The 21,901-nt window shown below is 41.1% G+C and overlaps 1 protein-coding gene across 1 annotated transcript in view; it reads right to left on the bottom strand.

Annotated features, from left to right (window-relative positions):
• Positions 1-21,901, bottom strand: part of xpr1a (xenotropic and polytropic retrovirus receptor 1a) — a 93,837-nt gene that overhangs the window by 11,306 nt on the left and 60,630 nt on the right. The window contains exons 3-11 of the mRNA XM_033622822.2: positions 17,362-17,463; positions 10,280-10,500; positions 9,916-10,065; positions 9,741-9,824; positions 7,918-7,999; positions 7,531-7,718; positions 7,007-7,186; positions 3,207-3,375; positions 1,116-1,316 (exon numbers count right to left, since the gene is read on the bottom strand). Of these exons, the coding sequence (XP_033478713.1) occupies positions 1,116-1,316; positions 3,207-3,375; positions 7,007-7,186; positions 7,531-7,718; positions 7,918-7,999; positions 9,741-9,824; positions 9,916-10,065; positions 10,280-10,500; positions 17,362-17,463 (1,377 nt within the window). The remainder of the gene's footprint in view (positions 1-1,115; positions 1,317-3,206; positions 3,376-7,006; positions 7,187-7,530; positions 7,719-7,917; positions 8,000-9,740; positions 9,825-9,915; positions 10,066-10,279; positions 10,501-17,361; positions 17,464-21,901) is intronic.

Here is a 21,901-nt window from a genome sequence, read left to right as displayed (position 1 = left end):
GTTCCAACCCTGTTCCCTCGCTTAACCAGTGATTGGTCTCAGCCTCCATTATCGTGCGGGATGAAAGAAAGCTTCATACAGAATAACACATGAAGGGAGGCCATTAGTCTACAGGCTTCAGACCAGAGGAGGAAGGAGGATATGGTTTAATGGATGCCTCTCCTACTGAGCTATAGAAGGTAAAAAAAAGAAGTCTTTCCATCTGTCTGTCTGTCTCTGTCTCTTCCTGGTTCATTCAGTATCATATCACTGGCGGTCAGTTTAGGAAGCAAGCGTATTGATTTGAATTTATATCGGAAAAGAATAAAAGACAAGCTGGGAAATAACATTTAGCGGTTTAAAAGGTTGAAGATGAGGTTTCATAGCTGGCATTTTGCTGGCAAATATAAATACATAAACTGGCATCTGCTTTCAAACGAGCCGCGTGGACAAATATCTGTGATGGAGAACTGAAATACAAAGGATGCAAGCTGAAGGGACGCTTTTATTGCCTGGGCGCTGTGTCTTTGAACATGAACTCCTTTGTGATATGGCTTCTGAATGAGAATAATTGCAGGCTAATTGTGAAGCTGTCAGAGGGAGAGTGACTTGACTTTTAATGTTAGCCACTCTCTCTTTTTGCCTTCCAATTTTGTTCCTGATGGATCCCAAATGGGAGTGTTTCTCTTTCTTTCTCTCTGTTTTTCTATTTTGCGATGTTTTCTTTCCTCTGCTCTGTCTCTTCTTCCTCACTGGCTTCATGCCCACATATTGAATGCCATATTGTGAGAGCAGAACCTTGTTTATCCGTGGCTGTGTTTGACAAACCTTTCCCATTTCCATTATAAAGCTCCAGGCACTGACGAGAAAACCAAGGCCAACTTCTAGCATTTGCACTCAAGGTCACCTCTGCTTTCTCAGCACACACGACTCAATTCAAAGGCTCAAAAAGCCTGTGTGCTGTTGACATGCTCCTATAACAGCTAGCTGCACACAAATATTGATGCTCTTCTGGGCTCCTCTGTGATTCTGAGCTAGATTTTACAGCACTGTCAGCTCAGATCAAAACCTGGAGTGTATGACACATTAAATAAATATTGGAGTGTAGATATAAATGTGTCTGTCCGGTGTCTTACCTCTGTGTGTGGCATAGAGAGCAGCGAAGGTGACGACAAAGAAGGTGGTAGAATACTTCCCAGCGTTCACCAGGTGAGGGAAGGCCCTCTTGGTGTCACGGTAACGCCTCAGGCATTGGATGAAGCGAAACCAGGCGGGCAGACATTGGATGATGGCACGCAGACCGTACGAGTAGCTGTGGCATACATGGTCACCAGGGTCTGGAATAAAATAAAAACAATAATAAGTGCATGATTACGTTATAATCTCCTGTTCTTGTTCTCTGTCTTTTCTCCAACACATTGTCCTCACAACACTCTCCTTCACTTAGAGAAGCTAATCATTATGAGAGTCACATGGCGACCTCTGTGTGGCCAAACATTTCCGATCCATTAGCTCCATGTTAATTGGCTGCGTGGAGGCCGAAGTGTCACTGTTGGTGGGGTGGACGGACAGCAATTAAAATCTTATTCACATCACATCTCCTGACAGTGCAGCTCAACTATCTGGCACAGAGTCAACTTAGTCTAAAACATTTACAACCAAAAGGTTTTGCTCTTTATCTGCACATTATGATGCAATGTAGCAGGTGAAGTATGAACACAAATATTAAAAATAACTTATATTCAAATACATAAACCATCAATCTGTAATGTGTAGTGCATTCAAGGATTTTTTTTTGTTTTTATTTAAGCATTGCAGTTTACTGTAGGCCTGTCATAACAATTATGTTATTGACTTATCAAGGTCAGCAAAAACGATTGAGGTCATGTCTATATGTTGTTCAATATTAGCCTTGTGTTTACATTACTGTTTGTTTACTAGAGCTGCAACGGTTCATCAATTAGTTGTTAACTATCAAATTATTCCCTAACTAATTAATAATACAATAATTAATTGGTTTTAGTAGTTTTTTAAGAAGAAAAAAAAGTCAAAATTCTCTGATTCCAGCTTCTTACATGTGAATATTTCTGGTTTCTTTACTCCTCTATGAGGGTAAACTGAATATCTTTGGGTTGTGAGTATAACAATTTATACAACAGTTAGTTAGGACGTCATCTTGGGCTTTGGGAAATATCTGACATTTTACACACCAAAAAACGTATCGATTTATCAAGAAAATAAGTGGCAGATAAATTAAAAAAATTAAAATAATTGTTTGTTGCAGCCCTATTGTTTACTTAAGGATGACACTGACATTTTAGCCAACATGATGCCAGAATAAACATCAGGGCTTTCCTGACCATTGTAAGACTTGGATGCAAGACGTTACAACACTGAACAGGAAAAAAATGCTATCATTTCTGGTCACGCTGCTTCTGTCGTCACGCCTGGTCTCTGTGTCTCTCTTTGAGTTTCACCGTGTATAATGCTCAGCTCCTCAATACACAAACACATATTGATTTAGGTTTGATTTGTTTAGAATATATATATATATACACATATATATATATATATATATATATATATATATATATATATATTCAACATTCCTATTCCAATGTCTGAATATTCTTAACAATTAAAACTTCACTGCTCTTTCAAAAGGTGTACTTGCATTATTATAGTATTATCATTATGTCAGTGCCATAAAATGTATGTTGTATGTTTGTTTTTTCACAGGCCCCATCTGTGTTTACTCACAGTTAGTATATTTTCCTTAAATTTTCTTTTCAAAAATCCCCTGAGAACAGTCATGAACTCTGCATACAGCTGATGTTTCTACGTATACAACATGTGAATACAGCAAAGTCCATTCTTCCAGTAAAAAGTAAACAAAAGACAACGATTCCCTCAGGACTGCACGTATATATTATATACAATTATTACTCCTAAGGGAATGTTGGAGAAACAGTGAGTCTAGAAAGACTTTGATGATTAGAGGCTGAAACCAAAATATTCTCTTTAATGTTTCATAAAATGCATAGTATGCTCAGGAATCCAACACTTTTAGCTCACTTACAAAAGTGTTGTATTTTCAAGTATTCTGTTTTTTTTTTTTTGTTTTTTTTTCATTCACCTTCTCATCCTTCAGGGTCTGTTCACAGACAGAAGTACAGAGGACACAAAGTTAAAGATTAAGCCATTCTAACCATGGATTCATGTCTCACCTTTAAACTTGGGCAGCAGGCCCTTACTGTTGCTCCACTGTAGCTCAAAGATGTAGTAGCAGATGAGATACTCCAGGTCCATCAGAACAACCACCAGAGAGTTGAGCTGATCGGCCAGCCAGAAGTCTGCGAACTCCACCCGGTGAAACGGTGCTGTGAAGACGCGAAACTGGACACAGACAAAAAGAGTTTATCTCTTAATTTTTCAGAATACTTACAACTTAATGAGTTCAACGTGAACTTGAACATTCATTAGTGTAAATTGGGAAGAGTTTGGAAAAGCAACGAAAAACATACCAATTCCTCATTTATAGAAAAATGTTTGGTGATTTTTTAGAGAACACCTTGGCCGACCTCACTGCTACAGTACATTCTGATTGTTTGTATGTGCTTTCAACACTGGGACTGAATTAGTCAACAATTAATTAGTGTGTAATTGTCGCAGTTCATCAGTAGAGAAGTGCAAAGCAGGGAGCAACCTCTATTAATGATCTGTAACACACAAAGGGATTGAGCCTCTAGACTACCTTATCAGCACACCACAGGACAACCTAATGAGTCACACTTTGTGTCTGTGTGCATGTATCTGTGTATTTTGTGTGGCACTGCTTGCTGCTGTACGACACAAACACATGAAGTGGCTGGCAGCGTTTTGTAGCGTGCTTTGGCATCTTTGGGCATGTTATTTAGGATATGACTTTTGGCAGGAGTTCAGCTATTGACCGCGCTTTGTAAAATGATCCAATGCTGCTCGACTCTTTCCATTTACCCCCCCCCCCCGGCCACATCTGACATTCAGGAGTGACTGTACAACTCTCTCCATGTACACTTTCAGACAAACCCCCCCCCCCCCCCCCCCCACACACACACACGCTCTACTGCCACCGAAAATGTCAAAGAATATTGATCTTTTTTTTTTTACACATACCAGCTCATTGCATATTTCTCTTAACCTGCCAATCAAAGTCTGTATTGATCAAGTGGCCCTCTCACCTAAACCCCCACTATCGGTGTGGATGTCTCAAGGCTAAGCCCCCTGCAAAGATGTGGTTAGGTTTTCATTTCTTGAGCAAACACTAGTAATCCAGGTGCTGGCTCTGCAGTTTGTCCTATGATGAAATATTTGTCCTCTGTCTGCTGTTTATTGTCAGAGGTAATTAGCACATCTGGCACGGAGACAACAGACTGTTTGTTCCAATAAAACTACAATTTCTCCTGAAACATCCTTAATCACTTATTGCTTATTCCACGAGGCAATATGTATGACAACCATGAAGAACAGTTAATATCAGCTCTTATTCTGCGCAGGTTGTTACGATTACTGAGGACCAATCAAGACTGAGGCTGATTATGGAGCCACATCAGTGGAGGAGGGCAGAGGGAGTGTTGCTGAGGACTGTGGGGAGCTGTGAAGGAAAGGACACGAATATGAGGAGGGGGGTCTGCTGCTGCTGGGGGAGAGGCAGGGAGGAGGAGGATGAGGAAGACAAGGAAGAGGAGGAGGGACAGAGGAGCTCAGGGCATCAGCATACTGATAGATCTATGCCTGTAATGATTGCACAGTCACAACCTCCACCTCCCCTGGGACGAGGCTGCATTCTATTATCCCTCAACCCTCTGCCCTCTGTCTCGCTACACCCCCCTCCACACACACACACACACACACACACCCTCACGCGTGCAGCCCTGTAGCTCGGCATAGACAAAGAAGAGTCACATAGGAGGGTTTTGTAAACATGAGGCTTGAGATGGATATCTGAATTGTACATGCATTCATTGTGTGAGATACAAATACACACACACACACACACACACAAATTCAAATTGAGTCTGCCGCACAATACCCTAGCTTCCAATTAGCAATAGAGACAAGTAGCTCCCACAAACCCATCTTTGATTGTTTGCCTGGGCCTCAGTGACCACATTTCAGTAACCTGTCATCCTACATATTAAAGGCCGAATGAGCAGGATCCTCCTTAAAAATATTCACAGACTCATACAAAAATATTCCCTCTCAATCATCACTTGTGACCCACTAGAAGAGTTAGGCTGTGTATGTTTCTGCAGAGACTCTGCCCTCTGCCTGTATTTTCTGGGCATCAATCTTTTGTCGGCAGTGGTGTTTAGACCTCAGTCAACAACAGTGCGCAGGGTGTGAGGGTGGAACTCTAATAACACATTACACTAGGACATGAGTATCAATTTTCAGTACTCTACCCACCACTGGCAACCAGGTGCCAAATCATAAGCACAAATCCTACTCACTCTGCCTTTACATTTAAAAGCATATCTCCAGTCACTTTAACTTAAGATGACTGTGACTGTCTATGACTCTTCTGTGGCAGAAAGTTTGTATGAGATTCTGCCAAAAGGTCAAATACAATTTTGTATTATATGACACAAAAACTGATGGCGATACTTATTTCTTTGGAACACCATACATCTGCATAATTATAGGATGTTTTCTGACAGTATTTTGTGGATTTAAGTTTGGAAATATGATTTTGTTTAAGATCAGAAAAGAAAAAGAAAGATGCTATTTATTTTACCAAAAGGAGATTAGTCTGAGTGGGCAGAAGTTTGCTGCAGAGATCAGCCTCTCATTGGGCGGAACGAGCCACCCGCTGAAGTCCCGCCCTACCACCTCCGGTTGTGTAGCAGTTTTCAACCGTTTTCAACACGTCCTTTACTAACTTTTGCGGTGTTTGATCTTGCGGGGATGTAGCCATTTTTCTGCCATGGTTCGCATCCTGTAGGTGATATTTTTGTGGGCGTGTTACACTAAAACCTGTTTCCCCCCGGCAATATTTTTGCAAGCGCACCGTTGCTGTGGCACCGTCCAGAACGATTGTGATTGGTTGAAAGAAGTACAAGCAGTCGGGGCGTTTTTTTCTCCAATCTCAAAGTGAGAGTCAGCCCAGCCAGACCTTTCTTTTCTTGAGAAAGGTCTGGTGAGCGAGACTAAAAGGAGATTAACACCAGGGAATCAATACAAGGAAACTGAAATGCATTTCTTTACATGTCCCTCCTAGATACTACACACACAGCACACACGTATTTTAGAGAGCTCATAGCACAGGGTCAGCCATAGTAGGGCATCCCTGGAGCAGTTTTGGGGGTTTGGTGTGTTGCTCAGGGCACCTCAGCAGCGCCCAGAAGGTGAACTGGCACGGGCAGAGTAAAATAGAGTCAGGGTAAACTTCTGCTTTGTTGTTTTGTCTTAAAGTACACATGCTCTGCAATTTTGCGGACATAGGGGCGTCGGTGGCTTAGTGATAGAGCAGGCGCCCCATGTACAAGGCTGTTGCCGCAGCGGCCCGGGTTCGACTCCAGCCTGTGGCCCTTTGCTGCATGTCACTCCCTCTCTCTCTCCCCCTTTCACGCTTGTCTGTCCTATCAGTTAAAGGCTAAAAAGCCCCCAAAAATATCTTAAAAAAAAAAAATAAAAATTTTTTGCGGACATAAAAATAACCACTATTTTCACATTAAACCTGGATCATATTTAATCCTCAGCCCACATTCTGAGCAGGTATCTCACATCATCTCATCTTATTTGCATTTGATTCATTTTGTTGTGTTAGTCCTCTAAAGCTTTAGCTACTGCTGTCTCAAAGTTGCCAATATTTATCTTTGTGTATCGATGAACCTTCACTGCTCATTTATCCAGCTCGAAATTTCAGTTGTTCAAAGACAGTATGATTGGTGCCACCAAAGTTCAAACATCATAATTGTAATTCTTTCAAAATATAGTAGCAGAGGTGTAAAAAGAAATGTTCCAATAAATAAATGAGCAGACTGACCAGCAGCTTGAGGAGCCAGAAACGTGATTTGTAGTAGCAGGTCTTGAAGGGGTTAATGAGGAAAAGCACCATGAAGCCATAAAGGATGAGCGGGTTGACCTGCATGGGGAGGTAGGTGTACTCTGAGTAGAGACAGGACAGGATGCTGAGACACCATAACACACCCAGGAAACCAGCAATCTGCAGAACACGGGAGAAACAGAAGAGACTGGCATTAAAAGAAAGCAATTTTGACACATTATCACAATTAACTAGGCGATCTGAATAATTCTGTGCAAATTAGGTTGTGTTTTGTTATTCCAGAGTGTAAATAAATCCATGTGGACATTAGGTATGTGCTGTTTCTGCTGAATGACATAAACAGTAATGTATTCCTTGAATGTGGATTACCCTGATGACTAAACAACCCCATTCATTCCTTCTACATTTTGTATGATCACTCATATAAATCAGAAAATGTTGTTTTTCATACAGAGATAAAGTTTATTTTCTTTGGTAGTTTTCATTTGTTCCCCCATTCTGACCTCAAACAGGTGTTGGTGTGAAAGGTTATTTCGGGGATTGATCTCAAAGATGAGGACATGGTTGACTCCGGCCTGTCTCCATCCATAAGTGTTGATGCCCAACAGGAAGAGGAACTGGATCAACAGGAAACCGCCTCGATAGATTCGCACCAGCGGCCAGATGTTCTCGAAGCGGATGAACACAGCACCTAAAGATAAAAAACCCTCAACTGTCTGCTTGATAACACATCTGAAGGGAAAACAACCATAAAACCTGTCAATAGGTCTCCCTATTAATCTTAAACAATCCACCAAAACTGCCCGTTATCTCACCGTGACACATTACAAATCGTGCAGGAGTCAACAGGATATGAAAAATATTTGAATCTAGATGTTTGTGTGACTTACCAGAGAGAATGAAGGCGATGGCAAGAATGATAAAGAAGCCGCAGTAGAGACCCACACGAAAGGTTGTCCAGGCCAAAGCAGGCTGAACCAGCATAGAGGGATGCAGAAAAACATTGTTAATTCATAATGATCATAATAGTAATTTATAAGATACCTAACCACTGTACTGTACATGTAAACAAGCTCACAGATGCTGTATATGCATATATATTCCAATCATTCAACAACTTCTGAATCAAATGTGTCTCTGTATAAAGCTCTGACTCCTTTTATCTGCCTAAATATATTTATTAGACACATGTCTGCAGGGGAAATGGAGAGATCAATAGGCACATATCACAATTCAAGTCAGACATTAATTAATGCATTAATATCAGTAGATATAACGTAGGGGGGTAAAGTGCCACTAGCCTCGATTATTTCTGAAAGATATCCTGTTCAACAATGGAAAGGCACTTATAAAATCAATACTAAAGGCTCTCATGGTTTCTCTCTCTTTGTCTCTTCCCATCTCCCTCCCTTTCCCCATTTCTCCCATGACAAACCTCTCACCTTTTGTTTTTAACCTTTATTCACCACCAGCATAACAGCTTCACACCAACATTACAGTAAGATGAATGCAAACAATATTCTTGCTGGGCACGCGCAACAAATTTGTATTCAGGTAATTTAATACTGTAGAGGGGAAGATGCCTTGTGAGAGTGAAAATATGACACACATTTATTATCTCTGCAAGGCGTTAGCCTAGAGGGAATCATGTGGTCGTGTGTGTGTGTGTGTGTTAAGTGTGTGTATCCATCTGTCTGCAGCCAATCTGGCAAACTACTGGACCAATCAACCTCATATTTTGTGTGCGACATTTTAGCATCCATTGAAAAGTTTGGTTTCATTTGAACTGGGGCGTCTGCAGATTAATTTCATACCTGACATGTTGTGATCATACAGTCTATGGTTGTGATCCACTAAAGTTAGAAACAATATTAGATGAATTAGTCCCTGTTTTTGTAATCTGCGCCACCATCTAGAGCCAAAAGGGACAATGCCATTCAGCACAGCTCTCCAGTTTTGTTCTGCCCAGTGTATGGCATCATACCACACCAGGAGCATTTTAGAAGCATAGCGTTTTGCCTGCCCAATTTTGCAAACTTGCAGATTTGGATGATTTGGCAATTTTACCTTGAAATTTGTGGTTCTTCCACAAGTAAGTAAGCAGGCAGTGTAGCCTACTTCAAAGTGTTTTTTCTTATTTGTTTATTGTGGTTATTTCCTACTTTGTTGTGCTGTAGCCCACAGTCAATTAATACCATTAAAAGTCAAGTTATAGGTGACATGGATCAAAGATTTGTGGCTGTGTTTTAGTTTTAAGAAAAATACCTTTATAATCCTAATTACCTGTATCCATATTTGACATACGGTGCCTATTAGCAGGAGAAATTGATCTGCTCTGTGCAACGCTGCGTGACTCCGTCAAAAATAGTCTAAGCATGTATTTTCATTAGTTTATGGGCTGTTTCTGGTACGCTCCTGGAATGCACTGTGGCACCACTGCTGAAATGATAAGAATTATCTAGAGCAGCTGCGTTTGGCCCAAGCAGCTGTTGGGCGAGGATCTACACTCTACTGTGTGAACTTATCTAGTTTTCATTGTATCTTAGTTTAAAGTTATTTTGTTTTAGTTTACAGCCTCCCTGCCTACTCTGACAATATATCAATAAATCAATCACGTACTAAAGATAAAAAAAATGGTTGATGCTTGATAATAAGACTGTCATATCTCTAATATCACTGATTGATTTCCAGTACAACAGGCTGTACTTCTGACCTGAGCTGCCCCCAGTGGAGGAACTCTCAACCTCTTCATGGCCTTCTGACGATCTCCACCCTCCAGCTCTGTGGTGACGATGGCCTATGCACACACACACAAACAACAAACAAACAACAATTGTTTTATCATATTGTTGTAGTGAGGATGTGTGTGTTTCAGCATAAGCAGGCACCTCTGTCTCGGAGATGAGCTGTGTGATCTTCTTGCAGGTGTAGAAAGGCGCCACCTCCACATGAGCCACACGCCAATCGGCCCCACGAGGAGTATCCAGGATCTTGTCATGTTTCTTCAGGATTTTACGGAAACCAGTGAAGTTCAGGTTCTGCGGACGGCAATGAGGAAACAACTGTTACATACAAGACAAACAGATTGGCAGGTTTATTTATTCCAAACAAACTGCTGCAGGAAATATGAAGACAGATTTATTTATATGAAAATGTTCTGTTCTTCCATATTTCTACCATAAAACTTTTCAACCTTGACTCAGTCTTTTAATTCAGGTGTGTCTGAGAATGCGTGAGTGTACGTAATGATACCTGGTAGTTTTGGAGCAGGATGAGGCTGAGGTAGAACTCGCTGAAGGCTAACTTCAGGTCCTTGATGTTGTGGTGTTTGCAGCGCTCTTCCTGCGACAGGTGGAACATTGTCTTGCGCCTCCGCAGGCCGGGTGGAGCGTTGCTCTCGCGCTGAGCGTCCAGAGAAGACTGCAGCTCATTCTGGAGTGTGGCAGAACGTCTCTGGGCTTCAGCAAGCTTTTCTACAGGAGAAAGACAATAACATATAATTAAAAGAGGTTTTAGATTTTCCTATGGCTTAAAGTTGCTTATTATTGTGGTGCTTACAATGCATCACATTCACACATTTTATTTGTGCAAATATCCCCACTTGGAAGTTGCGATGAACAGCTGAATTCACTGTTCCTACTTGGCAGGTACTGTTGTAATTGTGTTGTTGGGTTTGATTATTTCAATTCATTTAAATTTTACCACCTGGGAGGGACATTTTTTAAAGTAATACTTATACTAAAAACTAATATTTTGTTTAACATGGCTTTTCCACATAAATTCTGAAAAGGTGCTAGAAGCAGATTTATTCTTTCTCTCTCAGTAAGACATTTGCTTGTGGTAGGTTTCACTTTCGCTTTCTGCAGCACCTTGTGTGCTGGGGTTGACCAGTGACAGTGCAGGGCGTATCAAGATGGCTAGCGTTAGCATTAGAGGAAACATTAGAGAGACTCAGTCATACGTGTTTTAGCCTCAGTCAGATGAGGAGTCTGTTGTGCACCAAAATCTGCGACTAATAGTCATATCAGAATGGCTAAGTGTTGTTAGCATCCTTTATTTATATTGTTTGTTAGCTTGTAGGCTAACTGGTATTGGCTGACACTGCAGTAGTGTTTGTGAAACATACAATGATATCTGGTACAATGGCATTTTTGGTAGACAGTGGAAGGAAACTCCAGGGTCTGGTATACATCTAAAGACCTCAAATGCTACCATGTTTGCTGTCAAAACTTTTACTAATGCAAACTCTCTGTAAACTCTCTCTGTGCTGACGAGTCTGCTCTGCGCTGGAGGTTTCAGGTTTCTTTGCTGGTGTTGTGTGTCTGTTTCCCAGACGATATGTGTTTCCCATAGTAGACCGCAATGGGCTTTTGTATTAGTGATGTACCTAATCTAGCTTACTGAGCATACGTTTTGAATCTCAAATTTAAGGGATATGCACAGACATCGCCCCCTTCAGTAGAGGAACATGAAAACACCTCTCTTGTGACAAACTCTGCACAGATACAAGTCAGTAAAGTGATGGATGAACATTTTAGGGGACATGAACATGAGAGCATAACAAAAATGAGGGTTGTGAATTAATATTATCAAACTGCATTAGAAAACAGAGTGAATTCTGTTAAGCAAACAGTTCCTCACTCTGTTACACCTGTTTTGGTCATCTAACCATCATCCCTGAGGGAGGAAAGAAGTGCCCTTTAGTCTGGTTTTTGCCTGACAAAATGCAGGTAAGTGACGTCAACTAGCTGCTTCAGCTTGACCCCAGCGATCTCGGTAGAGGACAGGTCTCAAAAACGAGCAATTACAGAGAAAGTGACAGCTGAAAGAAAAAATCTTTTATACAGCCTGTCTCCTCTGCTCTCCTCTCCTGCTGTCTGTTCCAGGAAGCGGAGGCATGGAGACTATTAGGCTGAGCTGACATGTAAATGCTGCAGAGGGAGGAACCATTATGTGGGTCAGAGATAGGTTAATACACCCAGAGAGAGAGGGGGAAGGAACCACACAGGGCCTGGGCAGTAACCCGCATTTCATTAATTTCTTGTGCACTTCTACCTGCATTTCCAACAAAGATTATCCCTCATTCTAGTACTGCTTCTTCAGTCATAACAGGTTCAGTCACTGAACAATGAAACCCTTGTCTTTTCTTGACCCTTTACTCTCTCCCATTCTCCTTTTCCTTCTATTCTTATGTATGATCTGCTAAAAACAGAAGTACAGATAGGATGTTTTTGTGAAGTCTAGTGAAAAACTATGATGGAGTTGCTGACTGCATTAACCCATCACTCTGTGGACTTACCTCAAATTACCTGAATGCACCATGGCTTTTAGCTGGCCAATGTCATGATTTATTTTTAGGTTATATTCATACTAGGTAAGTGGCTTTGGCTCAAAGCTTGTGTTTACTTGTTTTCTGAAACTTGCAAGTCATGCCCACTCCTTCAGTGACTTGCAGTTCTTCCAGCTAGTGTGGAAACCATTAAATAAATAGATCTGGAGTCATAATAAGAATACTGATATCTGCTTGCTGTGCTGTTTGTGACAGCGGTCTGATAACATATCAAATATGATTTGGTTTGAAGCACAGTGGCAGCCTCTCAGTCTGGGGAGCTGAGGCTCCAAACGCTGCTCCTCTGTTCTAAACTGGGAAAAGCAGCAGTGATGATGTGGAGGGCTCACTGGTGACTTTCACACTTTGTTGCTTCAACACACCCACACATTCTCCAGATATCACACCACCTTCCACAGAGGAACGCTTCTTTGACATCTAAATTCACAGTAATCCCTCTACTTGACTCGTGCAGGCTGTCACAGCAATGCTTGGATGAACGCATGACAACAGCAGGCGGCATGAGAAAGTCAAGACCCTGCCCGACTGCCACAAGTAGATTTGGATTAAATCTGAGGATTGCGGTGGCACTTCACAACAGAGGACATGGATGAACAGTTCGTGTGAGTGGGGCTAATGGACCTTAAACAGACAGGTGTTGGTAGCTTAGGTTTCCACTGGTGTGGGTTTAGTGGGGAAATTTAAGGAGCCTGTTGTTCTTCCTCAGCTTTCAGGATGAAAGGATATTCCGATAAACAGCAGTCTGCAAAAATGTCTTTGATGTGTGTTTCACCCATCAAGACGAAAGTGTTGTCCAACAAGCTGGATTTCAGCGCAATGCAGCAGAATGGCTTTGAGAGGTCAAGGACCCCTTTCACAGGGAGATACAGAGGGAAAGAGCTATGTGGAGGCAAGTGTCTTATGTAAAGTCAGCACACGGTTTATCTCCATCTATCCACCACTCTCCCTCTCTCACAACCTATCCAGGTTTTTCAAACTACTACACACTATACACACAGTAACTGGCATCAGATAAAGCTGCCTGTCGGACACAAATTTCCTCCTGTGTGTGGAGGATAAACAAGATGCCTGAGAGCAGGAAGAAGAAGATGATGTTTTCATACACAACATTTAACCAACCTCACAGCTTATATCTGCTGAAGAGATGGTGACTCACTGGCTGTAATACTGATATGATGTGACTCTGCTGTCAACAGACTTGCACAAGTCACATGTGGCACTGACAACATCAGAAATGACAACTCCGTGTTGGTTTTGTTCTAATTCTTGTTCTGTTTTTATACATATAGAAAGACACTAACGTATACAGAAACAAAATAAAACACCTCACAACTCTGAGGACTATTTTGATGTTTCATTAGCAAAAGAAAGCTATTTGACCCTGTTAGCAGACCCTCATCTACCCAAATAATGTAGTTAAGGGTAAGAGTTAATATTATATGGACTCTTTGGACAACGATATTTGCTGATATCACAAAGTCTGCAACGACAGGATTTTGATTCAATTCAGGGGCCTGTGATTGATATAAGATGATATCATATGCCTGTTTAACACAATCAATTTATATCAACTCACAAAAAAGCAATATATGATTTGACCGTTTTACTACTGAGCTCTTCCAGACATTTAAATAAAAAAACAAAACAAAAAAACAACAACAATCTATTCTTTATCATAAAAAGTACACATTCTGTTGTTCACTATAGTGCAGGCATCTGACCAAGCAGCAGCCTGTGGGCCTGAAAAAATGAAGCCAATGTGAAAATGCCAAAAACTGCAGTTCTCTGAATGGCCATTTGAGGCTGGCTTCAACAAGCCAGTGAATCCCCACAGACCCCCATGCTAAGATGCCCAACTTAACAGCAGAAATAAACATGTTTACAACCTGGTACAGAAATAGTTTTGGTCTCTATAACTAATTTCTCTCTTCATGACAGCTCTAGAGGGGGTACTTTTTTTTTTTTTTTTTTTACAAAAGTCACCCATTTATATTTTATTAAGGCTTAAAGTTACGCATAATTAAGGGCGGGCCACTTTGAGTGACAAGCTGTCCTCATTGTGTCCTCAGCTTCTCAGTCAGATCTACCCTTCCCTCTTCCACAGCACCAGCCTCTTGCCCAAATATGATCACTTTTGGTTCCAAAATAGGATGCAAGGGCCAAAAATGCCGAACTTGAGACTTCAAAACATCCATAAACCACTGGGTGATGTTGCAGTAGCTACGTCCATTATTTTTGCAGTCTATACATCTCACACGTTAATACCAGCACGAGCACAGGGGTCAACATCATGTTTCTTTTCAGGCACCTGGCCAGTTTTGTTTGCATATGTCATTTACTTTGTCTGTTGACTGATCTTTACTCTGAAATCCAAATTATTCCCACACTGCTGATTTATACTTGCAAAGGGAGTAAATATCCTCATCGTCATTTTCTCGTCAGCTTGCCATTTTCTGCCTGGCACTAGGCTGCTAGCACTTTCTGAATGTTTTGCAAGGAGGTGTGCTTGGACAGAAATGGTGACATAGGCTGTCCGCAAATTTCCGCACTTTACCGCACTTGCAGACTCGCGGACTTTGCGGGCGCGTTCACAGGATGTCCGGGAGTGCTTAGGGCTGTCCAAATCCACAATTCATTCAGTCTACAAGGGGCCTCAAGTGGACTTTCTGTGGACTTCAGAGAGTCCCCTTGGGGTGCAGACTTCAGCAGACTACACTGCTACACTACACTAGTTTAATTACCCACAATTCATTGCAATACGGACGTGATGTTTTCGTTTTTCCAAATTGCTGACAGAAAACACACACAAAACACAAAACCCCATAAACTCATTATAAATTGTAATATTAAAATGTTACTTGAATAATGTCGGCCAGATATAAAATTCAACAACATCATGATACAGAAGCAGCGTGGCGTGGTAGTGTCCACAAAAGCTACAAGCTCTTTTTTCCAAGAAAAGCTCTGCAGTGCAGCCGAGGTTTTTTCTGCGGAGGTCTGGATAAAAGTAACGACAATAGAACTGATGATAAGTAATGTGACTGACGCCAAGGCATATAGATGAGGGAAGCACTTCCGTATGACATCACATACTAATCTTTCAGTTTATTCTGTCTGCTGCTTAGCTGTTGGCTGTTCTTGGCAAGACCCGCCCTACTCTGCCTCTGATTGGCTACATTGCACTTCTTGACGCATCTTTTACGTGTCTTGCCCATAGACTGTACATATGTAGTGGATTTACAGTGAACACTAGAGAAACAGACACAACAGGGGCCAAGATAAGAGCCAGAGGGACAGAGAACAGTATTAAGCAGGAAGAGAGTAGAGAGTAGAGAGTGACATACTGATGTCACATGTAATTTGCAGGACATGTTCATGTTCTAGTGTCTCCCGGAAGAGAAAACTTTTAATTTAGGTCTGCTATTTTTATTGTTTATATAACTGTCTTTTATTTATTTTGGTTTTATTGACTGAAAAATATCTTTTGGAATTGGGTTTTTGAATTACTGGCAGAGCCAGATAGCCTACTGAAAGAAGCCAAGACAGAGAGATGCATTAAGTAGGAAGAGGAGAGAGAAACCAATAGGCTGACTGATGATGTCATGTTATTGGACGACATGTTCAAATGTCACAAAGCCTTCAAAAATGTAATTTAAGTCTGTTATTTTATAATAAATAGTTCAACTGAACATGTTTTGGTCTGCTTATTTGTCTGGTTGTCATTTTTTCTCATCAATAAGATAACCCTGATTTGACATAAAATAAAAAAAAATACAAGTAGCTTTGCAAGTATCAAGCTACTTTTGCCATTTTCTTGTAGCTTAGCTTGCTACAATTCTCTGGGTGTATGTAGTGAAACTTCATTTTGATGTACAGTAACTGGTAGCTTAGCTCACTACACTTTCCAATCAGCTAGCCCGAAAGTGATCATTACACCCCTGATAATAAACACATATGAGTGTTTCTTAATGTATTTGTCAACAACTATGATTCCTCCTGAGGGGACCGATGAACAGGTAATGAATGACAATACTGTAAAACATATTTGTAATAACATAAATAACATATGTCTTCATGTGAGAAGTTTTAATAGTTGACATATACTGTACATTAATAAACACAAATCTACACACACACTGCTCTGTCCTGAACAGAGCAACTATGTTGTCTTTATCTGCAGCAGATAATGGATAAGGGCAATAAAAGATGAGTTAACAGGACGTGGCCTCTACAGCAACAGCAGCAAGCTTCTAGAATAAGTCAGTAACCAGGACGTGCACTGTTGTTAGAGGAAAAAACATTTGAGGATCAAAGTTTCTTCAGTGCTTCAGTAAATCAACCTTCTGCTAACAAGACTGGCAATGATTCATATCTTGTTTGTTCACTACTCTCGCCATCAATCTGCCATTTATGTCCCATCATTATGAGCTGGAACTATCTTGCCAGTCAACCTTGGCCCTCAGCTGACCTGTCGTTTCACAAACAGCCTCTGGAGGAAGCACTCTCCGTCCTAAGATACCTCCCGCTTCCCCCCGAGCTGAAGTTCAAGACCAGTAGGCAGTCTTCTAGAACCAGAATATATTATGGCTTCCATCTCACGTTACATGAGACACACATACTCCCTTGCTCCCTGAAATACACACAGGCGCAGGCTGCCCGCCTAAACATGACCTCCACTGGCAGCTTCAACCAAATGACCAAAATTAGATACGATGTCATTCAACACTGAAACGGGCAGCTCAGTAGAGAGTAAAATGTGCACAAAACATTTTGCAACATCTAGAATGATGATAAATGATGGCAGCTGATACCTGTATCATAGTTCATACAAGTGTAAAATTGTCAAAGCAATGATAAATTAAGTTAATATAAACTGAGATCCAGGATTTATTTGTCAGTATATTTTTTAAATCAGGGTGAAATGGCTTCATAGTGGTACAGATGATCAGCATCAAATATTGATGTAACTGAAGTGAATAAATACCTGAATAGAATGTGTTGATTTTCAGGAGCTCCTTCTCGCAGGTCTGGAAAAACCTCTCCTCAAACTTAGCGTAGTATCTCTTCACTGTGTCTTCATCTGTGACTGGAGAAACAGCAAGAAGACAAAAAGATATTGATTAGCTGCTTGCTGAAGGACACAAGTGTGCAAATATATAAAGCGCTGACGCAGTTTTATTATGTTGACCCACGGAAGAGTTTTTGATTAAGTTGCTCCCACTTATGCAGTTACACATGCTAACAGCTTGTAGCTAATAAGCAATGACAAACAAAGTTTATATGGTGGTGAGAGGCCCTAAGAAGATGAAGCCATGCTAAGACTTTCTCTTGAGGATGGTAACAAGAACAGTGAACATACAGCTGAAGAGATAGTGGAGGTCCATAGCAGAAGAGATGAGGTTATAGACACCAAAATTACCCACATGTACCTGGTGGATTTCTCCATGCGATTATACACCAGGTTCAGTGATATTAGGTGAGACAACATCACAATACAGGAAAGATGGGAAGCTAAATAGCTTGATTGTCAATAGCCATCATGGTGTGTGAGTGAAGGAGCCAAAGTATTTCAGTGTTTAAATACATAAACATAAAATAAAACTAATAACATTTCACCACCAAAAACAAATCTCATAACTTTGAATGATGTTGCCTGCGATCAGATTACACAGTGTCAGCAATCACTAGAGCAGACTAGGGTGATACACAGTTGCTTTTTTGGTGTCAATGTTTTATGACCTGCTATGTGTCCAACTTGGCCAGCCCTCCAAACACATATCTCTGTAGGTATGTTCCTGTGGGTTTGTCTGAACCGAAGCCAACAGACATTAATCTGGTGTTACAATTCGATCAACAGCTTCCTTCCGTCTCTCTTCAGTCTGACTAAACCCTGCACGTCTTTTTCAGAATCAGCCAATTCAATCAGCATTGATGCTCCGTCTCAAATAATCCTCTGCATCATTCACAGCCGGCTACCTGACACCTGACAGTGTTTAATACGCTGCCTTTGGCCAGTTACAACCCAGTCATCAGAAAGAATGTTGGCATTGTATGTTTCTGCACACTGCGGATATGTTAGATTTGTAATGCTGTGGTTAACGTGTGGTTCGGTTTAGGCCCAAAACCCACTTGGTTATGGTTACAAAAAAACATGTTTTGGCCTGAGAAGCAGCGATGTCTCAGTAAAAGACAACACCTTTTTGGGTCACAATCCTGGCCAGAAAAGCCATCCACCATCACCTCTACCTCCCAATGACAAAGTCAACTTATATACGTTATGTCACTCAAGAGACTCTGATATACTACGTATGAATCAATGGAACATATTCATGGTCTGTAGAAATGAACCATGCCAACATTTTCTTCAGGGCTGCCAGATACCTGCCAAGCCCAAGTAGTCCACATACCCCACAAACACTCAATAAATTTCTGTGTCATGTTCACACTTATATACTAAACATGTGAATTCATGTCAGTGGCTCTTCACTGGTTTGGATCTTAAACTTACGTTAGGCCACAGCAGCAACAAACTGAGACAACCCGGTCTGGTATTTTTCCATCACTTTTATCCATCCAATATCAAACAATAATTCATCCACACTGTGCCTCACATGTTCTTTCCATATACAGTTGACCTTCTCATCATTCAGACCTGATGTGTCACCGCTATCTAAATGTCAAACGAAGATTTTTATTCCAGGCAGAATAAAGAGAGATGTGGGTTCTACTGGATAAAGCAGATACAGTGTCAGATCCAACGCTGACACTGCATCATAAACATTTGTTATTATATAAAGTGAGCTTTGGCTGCAACTGGTAGATGGAGAGGCTTTCTATTCAACACAGTAATAAGAAAGAGACGCCCCAGGCTGCAGCCTGTCAATATCACTGCTCTATTCACACACAAGCACTCACGCATGTTTGCAGCAGGGGCGTTCAAGCCTGTGATGAAAAGGTGAAAAAATGTTCAACAGCAGCTTTAAAGTCCAACAGCTTTACAAGGAAAATAAATGAGAAACTGCCTCCACATCCAATAAGATAATCAATTATAAGTTAATTAAACCGCATTCTGTAGGGGACGGACAAATCCTAACGAGTATAGGAGAGGAAAACTTCCTACAGCAGATGTATGAGACCTAATGAATATCCTTGGCCAACTTCTATGAGTGTATCAAAGGAGTGCTCATTACAACATCCAAATCAAGATCATTACGGTAATGATAACAACTGGAAAATGGGACTGCATTACAGTAGTAGTTTAAAAACAAGAACAAACTTCCACTTAGCATTAGCAGAGACTTTTATGGAGACTGAGAGACAGAGAACAAGGAAACAGAGTCCCTGTAGTGCACTAATGGTGATGCAGATTCAGTGGTGAGGAGAGACAAGAGTTTAAGTAAACGAGAGGAAAAACATATACGACAGATATTGCCGTACCATATTGAATAGGTAATTGCATGCCAGAGTCCCCGACAAATCCACACAATAAAGAGGGCAAGAGAAGACGAGGATAAGAATGAGAGATGAAAGGAGGAGGAGAAGATGAGGCTGCCAAAAAAGGAAGTGAAACAAATGTATACAGACAATAAAGAGAGACAGAGACAGAAAATGAAGCAGATGGTCACCAATCTGCCTCGCACGTCTACACAATTGCACAGTTGAGCTGCAGTCACAACTCCTTCAGCCCTACACCGATGCAGAGCTCAGCCACCTCAGCAGCTGCCAGCTGACAGGCTGCCTGCTGCAGACGAGCGGATGGATGACTGTTTGGATAGAGGGATGCATGCTTGAATTGCTGACCGATCAGCCAGCTAGCAGGTTAGCTGAATGACTGAGAGCCTGGACAGTCAGTGCGCCATGACAGGATGACTAATGGTCCAACATGCTCCTTTAGTTAGACCTGCAGGCAAGCAGCAGACTGAGCTGCACTGTAATTCAAAGTAAAAGGTTACACAGCTAATGAACACTTTGTAGGAAAGAGCACTGAAGGGACAGAGACGCAGAGCAACAGGAGGGAAAAGACGAGTCGGGAACTGTGGGTTATTAAACACCTGTGGGATGTTTCCTGCACATGAAACATGAGGTTTAAAATATTTTTCATGTGTCCAAGAAATTAATGAATAATTAATTAATTAATTAATTAATTAATTAATGAAAGAATGGATAAAGCACACCATTTAAAGACTCCCTTAAATAATTACACAGGGCATTTTCACTTTGTCCTGGTGAAAATAATGAATGAATTTATTATGAAAATAATTGGCAAATTAACTGATAATGAAAATTATCGGTAGTCGCAGCCCTACAGGAATGAACAGGAAAATGTCAACAAAAATACCTGTAATTTCATGATGAAAAATTAAATTTGATTAGGTAATATCTCTGTTTTTTAATGCCAGATGTTCCAGAAGAATACATGTGTATGTATTTTGTGAAATCACCTTCCTTCTCACATGGATGCTGACTAACAGAGCGAGTGTGTTGGTGGATCAAAGTGTAGATGTGAAGATACTTTGCAGGTACAGAGGGGGTGATGAAATGACCTTGCACCCCCGTCTCTTTGTTTCCCGCTGACCTCATGCACGACTGAACACATCAGTGGGGGTGTGTATGTGCATTTCCACATATCAACACATGCACAGATTTTTTTTGTTCATGTATTTATGTGTGCGAGGTGTGTGAAGTGTAGGAACAAAGGCCACAGTCAGAGCCAGTTCATCCTCACAGCTGTTTTACTCAGGCTTCACCAACAGACTCTCTGCTGAAAATATTCTGTCATCTGTCTCCCCTCAACCTGCCACACGCTTTACCTTCAACCAACTTCAGCATAAATAAGCATCATTAACATCTCATAATTACATTATCTCAACTGTTCACCTGCCTCCTAACATGAGCCGTACTACAGTGTAAATGCATCAAAACCTAATTACAAAAACATTCTGAATTCATGAGGCTATGATGACATTCACTGTATCTTTAATTTAATCTGTGGTGTCCATGTTCATGTAAATCTTGACAGCTTCTCTTTCAGCTACACAGTATGGGTTCTCATTATCACAAGTCAGGGTGGATGATTATAGAGATGGCTTCTAGAGTCCAACAGCGTTCATCAGGGGGATGTGAAGGTAGATGAAAGTTTAGACTTCATAGGAAACGAGAGCTTAAGCAGATCGACAGGATAGAAAAATTTAAGCACTTTCCTAAATAAGTTAACCCAAAAGAATACAATTGTAAATGTGAAAAAAAAAGTCATAATTTTGTTGACTTTCTTACACTTGTTTTACAATCCAACACCATTGTTTCTCTGATAAAATCCCATGCCAAGATATTAACTCTCTCTGTTATTTGCCAAGATGAGCAACTCCACTGTCAGTGGCCTCCTCTAGGTCTTGGACTCATGTCTCCAGAGGGATCACTGCCTCTTTGCTAACATACAGACACCAGGGAGCACAGAAGACCCGTTGACCCTCTCATCCAGACATGTTACAAGGTCGTCAGCAGTCCTGGTCCCCTGACACCCAGGA

The sequence above is a fragment of the Epinephelus lanceolatus genome, chromosome 6, assembly GCF_041903045.1.
Source record: "Epinephelus lanceolatus isolate andai-2023 chromosome 6, ASM4190304v1, whole genome shotgun sequence".
NCBI lineage: Eukaryota > Metazoa > Chordata > Actinopteri > Perciformes > Serranidae > Epinephelus > Epinephelus lanceolatus.
Note: the sequence above shows the minus strand (reverse complement) of the source record. Positions and strands in the feature narration are given on the sequence as shown.